Raw genomic sequence first — 16,018 nt, 5'->3', positions numbered from 1 at the left:
GTAATTGAGGTGGATCCGATGAGGAGCCGAGTAAAGTGGTCGATGAATATTGCAGAGGCTGTCGCCGGCTCGTCACGCCTCCCACGCCGCCACGTCCTGACACCATAATGCTATTACACATTTATCTACTGTTTACTTATAGCTACGCGGCTCACTTATTAACTATTCATCGATTATACTATTTGAAATTAACATAGCATTGTTTTTTTGAATGCCAGATTACTTTCTGTTGGCATAGTGATATGCAATGACGTCAATTGTTTAATTATTCGTTGACGCAATATTTAAGTTAGAGACAGCTTCGAACGCATAATGTAGAGTCTACGATGTTCGATGGAGATTGTTAATCAACATCGTACATTGTATTAGTTATCTATCAATGACCGCCGCAGCCGTCTAACATCCATAACAATAGTCTGTCATATGTAACTAACTCGGAGATAATTGGCAACAATATTAGTGGGGAAATTACCTTAGTCCGTCAATCCAATAGGCACATATGTGCAAGCTAATGACTACCATACCTAAATGAAGATTGCTATGGATTGTTACGTTAAGATAGCAAATGTTTATAACAATAACGCTGATCTCTCTATTCTGAAGTAAAGCACTTAAGCTTAACGGTTAAAAAGAAAAGCCTGACATCCCCATAGCGGAATTAGCTTCGTTCTCGTCAGCACGTATCAATCGGGGCTATTCATGGAGCGAGCGATAGCGCCCGAGTTAACGACTCCGCCATTGTTCCCGAAATAGACGTGTTCACAGACAGGAAACTACTGTTAAATATTGTGATGGAATGAATTCATTGAACACGAGAAATGTACCCTCCTTTGATACTGCTACAAACATATACGCCTCAATAAGATTCCTTGCATTTATAAAAAATAGAGAGGTTGCCATGTTTTATTCATGAAAACAGTTGTCATGGGTTATTTTTATGAATAAAACATATTTGAGATCGCGGAAGGATAGGCCGATCGATTCCTCTTTAGTCCGATCCCCATTCCTACTTTAAGTACTTGAGATTTCGTTAATTTAATGCGCATAATGTAGTTTCACCTTCCACGTCAGAACTCGTCTCTAGGATTTAATCAAAACAGCAAATCCTCTTCAGGTTACATATGTACAATAACGTACATGGCGTAGTTACTGAGTATTGCATACATCAAAGGCATTATCTGCGCCGCCTGATTCGTCTCAAGTTTGTGAGCAATTGCAGCCAATCCTATTACCATTGACGTGCGGTACTGTATGTACATATTGCCAGACGTCGTATTAGCACTGCATGTATTGCCACAATTAATTTAAACGCAATAGCCTCAATTATTGGCCGGCTATTCCCCTATATTGCCGGGCTCCGCATGAACGCTTCGTGAACATTCAAAACAATGCAATCACGTCATAACAGACAAATTAGTGGTTTCATTTGTATTTTTGAAGCATTTAATATTCATAGTAATTACTATCGCCGTAACACGTAGCTACGAGTAAGGTGGTCGTTATTTACTCTAATGCAACGCGTGGATGTAATTTGGTTAGAACGCGACGTGTGGGTCCACGACCGCACACACTCAAGTCAGCCGCAAAATTACGTTACTAATTGACTAAAACACGCGACGCTCACACCAGCAAGGAATAATTAATTGAGCTCGGGCAAGGTGCGGGGCTAGGTGGGGGAGGGGGGCCATCTGCGCGGTAACTCTTACATCAGTACACCGATAATGGCACAAATTAGCCGGGGAAGTGGCAGGCGGCGCTCGGGGTGGCAGGGGGCGCTAAGCCGGAACATCCCGGAGCGCAGATTACCGCTTGCTTTTGTAATTAACCGGAGCGACGGGCGGCTTCCAAATCCATTTCTGTGTTACATTTTCATTTGTGGCGCGCTCGTCCCCGCCGCACCGGGATTACCCGCGCTACCGTCAAAACTGGAAACATCCTGTTGTTTCATATGAATAATACTCTGCCCTCGTATTATAAAATCGTTTATTCGCTTGATCAATATAGCCGCCTAACATAAAAACTGTTTTCTTCCAATCTGTTCCACATCTCTGTTTACATATTCTATACAAACACGCGCAGATAGGTACCAGTTCTGAGAATTGACTTATTCATACTCTCAAAGTAATATCGGGCGAGCCGTAGCCGTCAGCGATCCGAAAACACGCAAACAGTGAGTTCAAAAAGCCACTCGAAGATTGTAAATATTGAAACAGAAGTGGGATCGGAGACGTCTGCCGCGCAGGGCGGCGAGGGGCGAGGGTGCGGGCGCGGGGAGGGGGAGGCACTAATAGTCTCCAGTGGCACACAGCAAACAAGACGAATACACAAATAAGCGACAACCTCTTAAAATATTCATCTTTTTATCGAACCGTTAGTTATACAGTAGCTTAGTCAGGGATTCCTTGTACGATCTGCCTTACAATTTGTTTTGCAAGTTTCGTGACACGTTTAACCACATTTACTTACCGTTGCCTTTATCATCTGGTCGATGCAAGTCTGGGGGTTTCGCGAGTACTGAGAGAGGATGGTGGGGCACGCCGAGCCCCAGTAGGCCGGCCGGGGGCAGAGCACCCTGGCCAAGGAGTGGCAGGGGCGGCGCCCCGTGCGCTGGTAAGTGCGCGGCGTGCATCTGTTGGAGCAGCCGCGGCAGGTCTGGCCTTTGTTGCTGCAACAATAAAAACATGACATTTTACTTACACAAATTCATCAACATTTAGTTCATCACCGTTTTACCAAATTAGTAAAAACAAGTTCCAATTTTTAATGTGCCGTTTCCTTCCCTAGATCGACGAAACAACAACTACGGTAGGACACTAATTAAAATCCGCAGCGCTTAATCAAATAAACCAACTGTTTGAGTTAACAAAACGAAATCACCGACAATACACAAATTTAAATGTATTATTTTTTAAATGAGTAATGTATTTTAGTTGTGAGCGTCAACAATCAAAGTGGATTGATGTGTCACCGCAGAGCTCCGTGCATTTTTAAACCGAAGCCGAGCCAAATTAAAAAGTCCTCCATGGGACCCCTCTGTGCCGCGATATTTTAAATTTTAAATGAGAGCTTCGCCGGCGGCGTCGACTGAGCGAAATTGATTACTCCTCCTCCATTATTCCCCTTTTTCCACTTTTCCTGTTTTCCCGCACTTCTCGTTCTATCTCGTCTCGTTAACCGTATTATTCGTATACCCTTAGGATCGGTGCGCATATCTGACCAAGCGCATTGGTATGTTTTAACAGTTTATCGCTCTTTTCATTCCCTTTGGGTTTTATCACATTATTTTTAGAACACATCGAAGTAACAAGTTTAGTCCGCGCCCGCCTCCGCGCCGCTACCCGCTCGATGTTCATCACTCGTACAGAACGACCAAGCTTTTTCCGCTCGGACGGGCAGGTTCTTTTTTTAACCGCCGAAAATTAATTGGATTTTCGCCGAGGGTGGAACATATTTTTTATTGGCCGCTCACGGCTGTGATTTATTGTGTGTCAAAAGGTGGCGAGCGCCACTTAGCTGGGAGTGCTTTTTTACAAAAGGGGATTTTTTATATTTAAATTATTTCCATTTGAACATTTACACGTCTTATGCTCGATTGATTAAATTAAATACATTTTTCTAGCGCAATTTCTATGAGCTTCTATAATATTTTTGGCACACACCATTAAAATTCGTTAAAATATTTTAAAGTAGGTGATTTATTACTTGATGCCATAATAATATTAGTGTGTAATTTTCTTTTGTTAACTTGATAAATTACATAGTTTGTTTGTACTAAGAGAAACCAACAGGGAACGGTGTGATTAAATGTGTACATAATTAGCTTTTGAGTGGCTACAAAGTGTGATTACGTAATATATGTATTAGGTATGTACTTAGTGACCTGAAAGCGATGTGTGCTCGGGAGTTAGGGTCCGCGGTGAACCCTCATCTGGCGTGACAAATGACGCTACCTATCGTCCTGAGCTATCGTCGCTCGCAAACTAATAAAAACTTTAAGGATCTACCAATCATTTATGTATGTTTCCAGTCTCCATGCGATATATTTCTGATCGTGATAAATTTCTTATCGAATAATAAGGCTTGTTAGAAATAATAATCACACACGACTCTTATTCAAGAAGTGTCATACTATTTTCAAATAATTGTTTGATTGGACCTAATAATATTTAATAGACATCTATGACTTTTCAAGTAATTCTTATTTATCATTCCTCCTTTCTGATTACGTGATACTGTATTTCAAGCCCAGATTCGAGTTTATATATTTTTATTGAAGGCAAGTTTTAATTACGTATTCGTCCCTCGCTAGTCGGAGACATACCTGTACAAACATTTCGCTCGAGCTAACTGTTCCCTCGTTACCGTGCGGCGGTGGCGGGCGCGATCCCGAAGCTATCGCTATCGAGAGCCTGCCCCCTCCCCCCCGAGCCGACACGCCCGCCACCCCTCCGACACCCACCCGCCTGTTATGAATGACAATAACGTGGCGTGATACCTCACCAACATTTTTTCCATATTTAGATGTGATTAAATAGCGTCGATACGGTCTCCCCGGGATTAAAACTCGTTCCCCTAACGACTTTTCCATCAGTTTACTTATCTCCGAACGAACTTTGGTGTTTATATTATCGACCGAATTTAAGTTTGATTAAGTTTCCCCTTCGGCGAGGAGTGTCGGCAGATTTTTATAATGAATTTTGTAGCTGAAAAAGTAATGTATTCAGAACGATAACGCGCTAAGTGATGCGAATAATTCTCACGTCGTTCACAAGCAGGCACGCGACTAATGATTCAGTAATAAAGCCGTACAAAAACCGGTGACCTCAAAATTCATTTAACAAAGTAGAAGTCTCTTGTTGTATTTTCTCATGCTCAAGTGATGAAAAGTTTATTCTTAAGAGTATACCGACATAATATTGTTTAGATAACACAAGTTTGTAAACTGCACAAAGAAATCAAGACCACGAATACAGAATCGGTAAGTAAGATTAAAGAAACAACATACATGTATTGAGTATAGAGAAATAAATAATATATCAGCACCGCCCTACAATATTGATGTAAGTTCGTATATACAAGTAGTGTGTGTAATTTTGCGTGTGTCGCTATGTGTGTAACAACAGACGTGGGTTGTCTCCAAAGCTTTTGTTATGAGAAAAATGCTTCGCCGCGTTCGGGTTTTCACGGCACATTTACCACAGTCTATACGCCGGGGATTATTCTTCATTTATAAATGGATAGCGCACGCCAACCGCACAGATTTTTACGCGTAAATATTTCATCAGCTTCAACGAGAATTATTTTTTGTGTAAATATTTTTTTCTTCGTTGCGCTGCACCACAAGATTAAACTTATTTCTTTTCTGTATGGTTACATTAAAAATTGCTGAAGTTGAAAAGCAACTCTACTTGTATTTTTGTCTGTAGATGGTAGATATAATTAGTTTTACAAGTAAACATTATTGTATTTTTATATCAACCCTCTTAATACTTTGTGAAGTATTCTTAATGACGCCAGATTCATTAGTGGTTAGTATTAAAATGAGGTAAAGTGTTAAATGTAAAATGGTATCAATTTAAAAACAATCTGTTACAGTGATTCAACGATTACCTTTTTACGTCGTTCGTAGTTACACCAGAATGAGACCAACAACATATTATAAACTCATTAGTTTTAAACTTGTGGGCGATTAATAACTACCTAAGACATTTAAAAATAATTACTGTTTACACAATTACGAGTTGAGAGGTAGGTAATAAACACGTAAGTGGACGTTAACCTACAATTAGTAGGATTTTAATAGGAGTTATCAGGTGAGAAAATTCCACTATTGATATGTAGGATTGTGGGGTCTTAATGATGTGGTTAACCCTTGCCGCTACTAAAGACCAGTAGGCAGGAGTTATTTTACCATATAATTAATGTAAATGTAGTTTGGGAGTTTGTAAAACTAAAGTAAGTTGAAATCTGGTGGTGATGCCAATTTTTCTACCAGAAAACACTAATAATAGTTTATTTAACTTTGCTATCCAAGTGTGGGTGTGTGGGGTAACTTAATCAAATTTCAAAAAACGATTTCCTTCCTGAGCATATAAATTCTTCGTCGCGGCGGTTTTCAAAACAAATAAAAACGTGCACAAATACACCACCAGACTCAGAAAAAGCACCAGCATTTGTATATTACGCGGGGATTGAACCCACGACACGTCGCGCACAGTAGATTCTCGTGGTGACCGACACCACTCGGCTATAAATACAGTCAAAATGTAAATGTAAGCAATGGGTATTGGCTAGCAAAAGCAATATAGGGTGGATATTTGGACACGGCCATAATCCTCGCTTTTGCCATGCAGATTTGCGGGTGGACTAAACCAACATATTTTTATTTGTACAACATGTTGCAGCATTCCGTCACCGACACAAGCCGTTAATTGTTAGTATATCCTTTAAAATGAAAGAACTTGTGGAGTTCAATTTACCAACATTTTAAACAGCTTGCTTTATTATTAGTTCTGTTAAAATAAAAGAAAATATACCAAGTAGTTAATATATTCAAATTCAATAAACGAAACATGAAAAATGGGTATTACTTAATATTATCTCGCATAACACTATTCCTGATAATAATGTTAATTGTAACGCATGCCAACCCTACCAGTAACACAGTTAAATAATTAAGAGTCAGTTAGTTCGCGGTGTGAGACGCATTAAGACTGCTCCAGCCGCCAGCCGCCATTGCCATGATCAGATTAAGATATCACATAAAACCTTGCTTCGTGTTAAACCAGACTATTTAATTAACTATTCTGTGTTAGCTCTTTCAAAATTAGTACTTAGTAGAGTAAGCGTCAGTTTTGTGTTACGCTTTTGTTTGGCTTATCAAACATATTTAGTATCAAAATTAGATTATTGTTTCACGTGCTACCCTATCTAAATGTAGATTCACTATATTTATTCCTAGTAGAGCAGATCACTAATCAATTCATCTGGTTTCAGTAATCCGTGATTAAATTCTGTATAGTTACTAAAATTAGCTCTGGCATTAATATTTCTGGGTTTAGCGATTATAACATGAAAGCAGGAAGTACTATGCATGCCACGCATGATTAACAGTAGGTACAACTTAAAAGGCAGAATATTAATGCTTCATGCCGTAGTTTATGATCAATAAAACAATACAAATTCAAAGCTGTAAACTACATTCTAATCTTCCAATGGCTGCCATTAAGTACCATTGTGACGGACGTGTCAGGAAAAATAACAGGGGTATGCGACATCTATTGGTAGTAGAACGGCGCAGCAAACTTTACGTCACTTTACACATTCAAACATTAAAAGCTCGTAAATTTGCGACATACTAACGCTTCTCATGCTAAGTGCCTATGTAAGGACACGCGCGTGACATCCATGCGGAATATTTATAAACGAACACCAAGACAATGTCTGTTTAGTCGCGAACACATTTAATTACTTGTAATGTTATACAGGTGGCGTGTTCAAGTCGAAGGTGCAGACATACGGTATAAAAGGGGCAGTTTGCCGGGACTGGGGGCGCCGGCGGGAGGGGGTCACGCACCATTAGCCAGGAAGCCTCGAGGCGGTTCGACACGCGACGACACGTGTTACACATTCAACATAATTGCTTCTAATCATATATATTATACCTAAATACATGCTGGGTTCACAATAAGGATACTCCAACAAAATAATCTTGGATCGGTAAACTAAGTTACCATGACGAAAAAGAATAATTGAACAATTTGTAAGCAATCGATGTTACAAAACGAGTATATTTTACTCCGCAGCTAGATTACAAGATACCACGTTTCTTGCAAAAATAACTTGGGTGTGTCAAAGGAAAGAACATAGGATAATAAGAAAAACTCGTGACGCTCGCAGACCGGATGAGTCGTAAAACTGATTACATAATTTCATTGGAAGCGACGACAGAAAGGGGCCTAACTGAGTTTTCCGCGTTGAAAAACAAGGAGCTCCGTCTAAGCGACACGGGAAAGTTAATGCGAGTCGTCGTCGGGAGGACGCGTCGAGCGACTCACAAGAAACGTCGAGGGCCTGCAATGCAATATTTATCACCCGCCCGCGAACGTGCCTGGGAAAAAATGACAAATTCATGTTTCCCTGACGCCCGGCCCCGGCGCGCTTCTCGCCCCGATTTATTCCTGTCGTAATTTTTATCAGAGGGCGCGGGACCCAACGTAAACTAGATAGAAATGTTTTCACGACTCGCTTGTTTATAAAGCCATCGACGGGGAAACAGATACGTTCTATTTACACGGCTCTAGCGCTCGTGTTTGCACATCTATCTCTAGAGATAATGTTGCATAAATGTTGTACGCATAAAACACTTGTTTATTTCACATACTTGAGCCGATTCGGCTTTTCAATCACGGCCGAGGCGAAGGCGATCGTAAATATAAGAATGAGATTTATTAACGGATTCGTAACGCGTATCTATGACACGAGGTCGCACGTCCGTATCGATCTGCACAAGTTACGTGAATATTGTTTCAATGTGAACATTCGTGTCATGTATAGGTGAACATGAGAGGGAGTTTTCGTATCTGGAAGCTATTACCTCTGCAGAGGTCGGGCGCCACCCCCGGGGGCGACGCGCGGCGGTGTGGAATAAAATCAGAACGAGAAATGATTTACCCGCCGATAACGCACCGACGACGCTCCGCCGCGCGCCTCCCCGGTTATTGACGACGAGTTTACGCACATTGTTCAAACACAATGCTGACTCGTTTCGCCACCTTATCTATCATACTCAAAATCATGACACACACAAATGCTGCTTTTTCTAATGCTATAAATTAGTAACTAACCTTCACAACTGGACTTTTAGTTAGGTTCATCATGAACGGAGCATAAATAAACGGAAAAAAAGACAAATTAAACGATTTATTCCAAAACGCAAAATGTAGCGCTTAAAATTGTAAGTGATTTTAATAGGCAAGCAAATAATCCCCAATTTGAGAAGTATTCCCTGTTCACAAATCGGCGCTCGCGTACGCTCGCAAATCAGACGGAGGCTGGGCGGCCACTCTCTGGGGAGAGCCCCTTTGATCCCTAGCTGACCCGAAAATAAAAAAGGTACGTAATAAAAAAGGCCCGACATACGGAAGGTGGCGCCGCTTTTTTATTTAAATTAGAGTGTTTTATGGGGGGAGGGCGATATTGCGTTTTGCCAGTGTCTCGAAGGCTGTTCGGTAAGCTATACCCGTACGTGTAGGTAAATCCTCTTGGTCTGGGGGCGACGAACCTTTCGCAAATACTTGGCTCTTAAGGTATTTTCTTATATCCGGTGGGTGTTTTTCCCAATCGTATTCACTGGGCGAAGAGTCTTTTGGCATTGAGTAATGAATTGCGTGACAAGCACGTGAAGTAGAACACAATGAGACGCACCTTATAACGGTAATAAATATAAACGGACAATACGTGTAATATGTCGTACGTTAATGTGAGACTAATTATTAATTAGACTCGCAACGAATGCCATGACATGCAAGTCCAAGTTGTAAACAAATCATTTGGGCGGCAGCCAAGCGTTATGATCTCAGGTATTTGAGTTGATAAGTTGTCCGCGCCTCTGTTTCGTGAGTAGCACGCCGGCGGCACCGTGTAAGTAAGGTGAGAGGCGAGGCGGCTACATAGCGGGCACGTCGCGCGTCGTGTGATCGAGTTGGCACCTCGCCAGCGCGTTCCATCCGCAACACTCTATCGGCCGCAGACGGACGAGCGACGACTGACTTCCACCACTTTATTTTCGCCCTCATTATCTTTAAAGTGATTTATTTTAGTCACGGTACATCTATTCAGGGGTTTTCGACAACGCCAACCGTTAACACGTATAGAGAATAGGTCACACTAACGACTTGGCACCCGACCGAGAATGAACCTATTGAAATAATAGACGGCAATGAAGTCCTCACGACACTTACTAGCTAAAAAATACAATTAGAGTGTTGTGAAATTAGTTAGAGCTACTATTTGAGGACAGTCACTAATTCTCTGCGTTGGAGGTGTTGTTAACATCGCATATGCAAATTGAAGTAAGAGGTAATAATATATAGCAGTCATTACGCTTGAACAGTGTCGGTAGCAATATTCTACGTGTCTCGCCCACGCCGATGACAAATGACCGCTCGGGATTATATAAACATGCTAATTCACCGCGGACGCGGTGCCCGCCAGTTTAATAAAATAATTTTCTATATAATGGCGGTAGTTTGTAGCAATTTCATCAATACCTCGTAGTTGGATTGCGGCCAACTCGTCTTGCGCGGCTTAGATCGTTTAATTAACGACCGTCGAACTTTCGACCTGTTGAAAGCCGCGCTTTTCGAGAATCAACTTACTTTACACGAAAGTCCCGGCTGTTTAAAACGAAAATTCTCATGGAGCTGCTGTACAATAACATTTTGCGCACGCCAGCAATATTATTTTGTATATTGTATTCGAGAGCGATAATTGAAATATTTACGCTTGTTTTAATATAAAAGCTTATTTTAGAGAGAGCTTCTGTGAAAAACATTTGTTTGGATGGAATGATTCATCTGAAACGAAGCGTGTATAAATATTAGATTTTAACCGAATAGTGTGATTTATGTATGGTTATTATAATAACATCGACCTTCCCACCGTTTAGTGTGCGTGCAACAAGCGAATAACTAAGCAATGACAGGCGGCGCAGTCGCGAGTGTTTGGACAGATGCCACAGTCACACTCGCCGCTCCGCCGGCCGCCATGCCTCGCCGCTGGCGCACTGCGAGCCGGCAGCTAAACATTCCACGCCACATTTACAACAGCCCACTGCTGTACAAACAAGACACGTGTTGTTCAAATCGGTTTCGCGTGAAATATACTTATGTTCAAGAAATTAATTTCGTTACTCGGAACGTTATACATGACCTACACGATTTCTAAGAATTCGAAGACAGCTTATTACACTGTTACGGGTTTTCGAATCAGATAAATCATAAATGATTATGTTCTTACTTCTTATGTACGTACATCGTTTGATTTTGTGTCATACTTTGAGAGAGCCTAGTAAAGCTGTTGTAAAAGATGAAGTCCCAATAAATAACTGGATAATGGACTAGCGATGACTTATCATGCCCATTGATGTGTTGGAGTATTCTTTTGAAGCGTAAGCTGTTGTTAACGTTTAGTACGTACATCCCGTTAGTGACGTGCATTACACATTGCTAGTAGTGTTAACAAAATGCGAGCAGGCAATGAGTACTCACCCCAATAATGGCATTAAGTTCTGTCATAGTGACCTGTTTCGCGCGCTCCCACCGCCGAGGCGACCTGCTGCTGGTGCTCCTGCGACAGGAACGGCAGGATCTGCGCTATTATCGCGTTCAACCTTTTCGCTATCTCCGTCTGTAAACACAACAATTATTTAGTAATCACCAATTAATGCTAAACAAACATCAGCAAACACGACATAAGGTCATCGTGACGAAATTATAATATCATCACGAACGAACACCGATATCACACACACGTTATGAATAATTAAAATAAACCAATCTACTTTTCTGAATAAAATCAACATTAACATTAATATAGAGTCAGCTATAAATGAAACAACGGCCCGCTAACAGTAGATCGCTGCTTTACATACAAATACACAACCGAAAATGGTTTCACATTCCGAAGCAGATTATATTCAATAATAACATTTATAATTAGTTGATAAGCCGAGCGGGGAGCAACAAAATAAAATTAACACGATAAACAATAATACTGGCGGCGCGGTGCGGCTCGACGCGGCGCGGTATGAAATGATAAATCGCCGCGTTACCGAGCCCGCGGTATTTATTGGTTGTGTTCGTATTTTCCGTTTAAATGGCACATTAATTTTATTCGCAGATTCACAGTGAATTGACGACGAATTAACATAATTGAGTGTATTATTATATCGGCCCTTGTCGGCTCGTGTAAACCAATCAGGTTGCTTCGTTGGATTATTTTTATTTGTTTTGTCATCATCGCTCGACCGTAAATGTTTTAAGATTGGTTTAACGCGTTATAGATTGGCTTAATGTCTTATTGTTTACTTTAAATATAAATAAGCTTGGATTGGGAAATACGATATATGATCTAAAATGGTTGACATTTACAGCGCGCATCGAGCATCAAATTCATTGCGGCGCGCACATGTCTGCCGGAGTGTTAAATTACAATATTGTCTGAACACGACGCCTCCATTATTGCCACAAAGCTGCCCACACACCTAAACGTAACTCTCGCAGCATAATTGCACAGCTACGAATATTTTAGAACTATTGCCAAATTTCTCATTATTCTCGAAAACATTGTATTATTTTGAAAAATACAGATATTTGTTAGCGTGGAAAGAGTGATGAGCACATTAAGACAGCATTTTGTAGTCAACATTTTATTTTTATATAATAAGTATAATAACTTATTCTTTGTAGATACCCAGTTTTTTACAACGGTATCGCTAATTGATGATCAACTAATCATGGGAGATTAATTGTAATAATATTTTTGGCTGACATAATAATGTGCTGCGAAAGATAGTAAGGAACAGATCGTAATATTATTTAGGTATTATTTATTGGATTTTATTAATTCGTAATGTAATACAGAGAGCAGTATCCAATCTGCGCCTGTTATGTCATGCTTTTGTTTGAGACACCGCGTGGGTTTTTTAAGCGACAAGTCACTTCGACTTATTATCAATTGCCGAACTTTGTGATGTTCAACGAAATAAAAAACTGAGAATTTCAAATAATCTTTTAGAAGTTTAAGCTTCGATGTTAAGATAATCTGTTAACACGAATAACAACATGTCACATAAATCTAATAGCAACTGTTGATACAAAACTTTTAACCCGTTCTTGTGTAAAACATTAAGCTGTATGTAGTTAAACGTATAGTGTAGTGTGTGCGAGGCGAGGGCGCGCGCGGTGGACCGCAGCGTTCACCGCAAATTGTACTTTCATTCCGCCTCGCTAAATGGACTGTTTGTCGCGTCCGAGCTCTGCGCGAATTTACTCCACGCGCCGCGCATATTTGTCTTTTTGCAGTTAACCGATACCTTTTTGGAAACGAAAAATAAATCTCATTTCATTTAAACTAACCAGTCTGATCTAAAAATTAGTCGACGCTTGAAAAAAGACCGGTAAAATATTTACTCAAATAATTGAGAGCTTTTATAAGTGCGTAAATAAAAACTTTATGAATCAATTTAGCGACGAGCAATATTTTAAGAAGTGAGACAACAACAAGGTTTCTCCATTTAGTAGATAAACATCAGCTTCGTGAGTCGTGCAACTATTGGAATATTAGTACGTAATGCAAATTTCCTATAGCAATGTGCTAATAAATATCCGATAGGCCATCGATTCACGGATTCAATTTGTGAGTTGAATAAATACGTCAGTTTCCTGTTATCAACATTTAATATCAATGACTGTTTTATTACATTTAACTCAAGAAAGTTAATGATGTTGAATGATGTAAGAGCTGATAACCTCTTGCTATCCAGGATCTTGGCATTGGGACTGTACCGCTATAGTTCATGTTACTGCATGTTTATTTAAATATTTAATACAATCTAAAAAATGTCAGTTATATAAGGTCAGAATTATTAGTAAGTAGTCCAAAATAAAGTTATTGGAAGTGCGACACAAAATGTGTACTGGTGACATTGTAAAGCGCAGCATGCCGCACGGGCGTCGTGTCGCGCGCGCGCCGCAGCCGCGCCGCAGCGTCACTGCCGACGACCGGCCCGACCGACATGACGCGCCCGAATTACCGCAAATTACATTTTCATTCCCCCCTCTACCACCAGGTTATTGTGAAAATTTACTACTAACTGGAAAATACAACCTCTAAATTTAACGCTTTTTATGATAAACGACGCTGTACTCCCACAGCGACGAATAATATTTTTACACTAACGGACCGTGAATTGCAGAGAATTGTAGTGAGAGTTGTTTTATCTTTGTTTCTCAGTGAATCGCACATTCCTTTAATCGCATGGTTTAGATAGAGACGAGCGTAGCTCATCAGTGAATTTATAATTAGCTGATAATTAATTGTAATTCCAGACGTGTGAATCTTTTAACATGTACGTATCATTGTTAACGTAATCAGAAAAGTGAAATGTACGTTATATAATAAACTAACTTGGGCCGAGACAGTTAAATTAGTTAGACAACATCAGCGAAAGTACATAGCTTAGCACTACGTGAAGTTCATTTATAATATCAATGACATTACTTGTTTTGTACAAACGATTGTATCTGACGTCAATTTTAATCTTAAGTTTTGTAAGATTATCTTTCGGCAAGTTTGAATACCGTGCGATCTTCAAATGCTTTTATGAAATCTCATGTCTTGCATATTGTTCCCATACTTGAACTCCCTCGTAGCGTGAATTCAACGCATTCTAACATCGCAATGTCGAAATTCAATCAGAGAATAGCACCATTTATTAAAACACGTTGGATATTTTCCATGAACTATATTTGACAATCAACATAACAGAGACAAACATAGATTACATAGCTACAAGACATTAAAACCTATTTTGATACATACTAACACCCCCACTTATCAAAATAATCAAAACATTACAAGACATAGTACAACACCCACTCTATAAATAAACTAAAAATGCTTTACATGTCATTAGTACACCATTTAGAAAAACAGTAGAGTTATACTCATTCCCATACTACAAATACATCACTAGGGTTTTTTAACAAGCTCACAGGCATCATTATCTTCAAATGATTGCAACTTCTGAGCCAAAGCACGTCTCCACTGCTCCTTCTCAGGCCTTTTCAGAGCCTGTGAGATTGAAATCTCCTGAGAAACTGGAACAGTACTGGATACACACAAGTTGCTGAAACCATACCGATCAGGCTGCTTTCCTTGCGTCTTCTGTCTTTCATAAGGCTCTGGCTCCTGACTAAGATATACATGTAATGTGTGTTTCTTCACCATCAGTGTATACTGAAGAATCTGAAGAGCTATCACTATGATAATCAAATACTGGAACACAGGATGCCCCCACTGAATCTCTGTTCTCCTTCTCCACGCTGATCTCTGGTGTTTGCACATTACTCTCGTCATCTGGAACCAATATTGCCTCCTGGCTGTTTGCATTATCACCTGTCTCGCTTTCTATCAAAATAACATCTGCTGGTGATAACAGTATCTTTTGAAGGATTACACAATCTCTATCCTTTCACATTCATTCCATATCTTGGCTATTTATATGTGCAAGCCACTTCTGTGCCACAATCTTCCTGTAATTGCAGGAGCTGCCAACATGTAACTTGAAGATTGTAACCTCAACTTGTAAACCCCATCAGTTAAGTCAGCTATCGCAACCAAAGCATCTCTTCCGTCATAAATACATAACAATGCTTTTCTTCAATTATAACCTGGTTACCATTCCTGATAAGCTCGCTAACTGATTACAAGTTTGTAGTCAAAACAGGCACGCATAGCACATTTTTCACAGTTATATGACATTGCAAGTCTGACATGATCTCCACATCTCCTGAACAATCAACCCATTAAAACACGGTGATAGTTTCATGTTTGCAATCCCGTCCTTGTTAACAGTCATATGTGCACTGGCACCGCTATCTGTGTACCAACCCTTCTAACTAAACCTTCCGTTTATAAAAGACATTGGAAACGCATTTATCCGCCATTTTCTTTCATAACGGGCACCACATTTATCATAGTTTTCCATGCCCTTTAGTTTTGGTACACTAGCTATATTCGAGTTCATGGTTTCGCCAGTCAACAAGCGCAAATTATCTATTTTAACAACAAAATAACTGATAAATGCCCAACTGGGCCCATAACCTATTAAAACACGTTGGATATTTTCCATGAACTATATTTGACATCAACATAAACAGAGACAAACATAGATTACATAGCTACAAGACATTAAAACCTATTTTGATACATACTAACAAAGCGTAAAATATCG

General features: G+C 40.0%; 1 protein-coding gene across 1 annotated transcript in view; it reads right to left on the bottom strand.

The window, feature by feature from the left end:
* Window positions 1–15,129, bottom strand: part of LOC113503535 (protein groucho-like) — a 31,764-nt gene extending 16,635 nt beyond the window's left edge. Inside the window, 4 exon segments of the mRNA XM_026885566.1 lie at window positions 2,467–2,665; window positions 11,271–11,318; window positions 11,320–11,423; window positions 14,778–15,129. Of these exon segments, the coding sequence (XP_026741367.1) occupies window positions 2,467–2,665; window positions 11,271–11,318; window positions 11,320–11,423; window positions 14,778–15,129 (703 nt within the window).
* Window positions 15,130–16,018: the final 889 nt, after the last annotated feature.

This window comes from Trichoplusia ni, chromosome 19 (genome assembly GCF_003590095.1).
Source record: "Trichoplusia ni isolate ovarian cell line Hi5 chromosome 19, tn1, whole genome shotgun sequence".
NCBI lineage: Eukaryota > Metazoa > Arthropoda > Insecta > Lepidoptera > Noctuidae > Trichoplusia > Trichoplusia ni.
The sequence above is the reverse complement of the archived record's forward strand: the minus strand, read 5'-3'. Positions and strand labels throughout refer to the sequence as shown.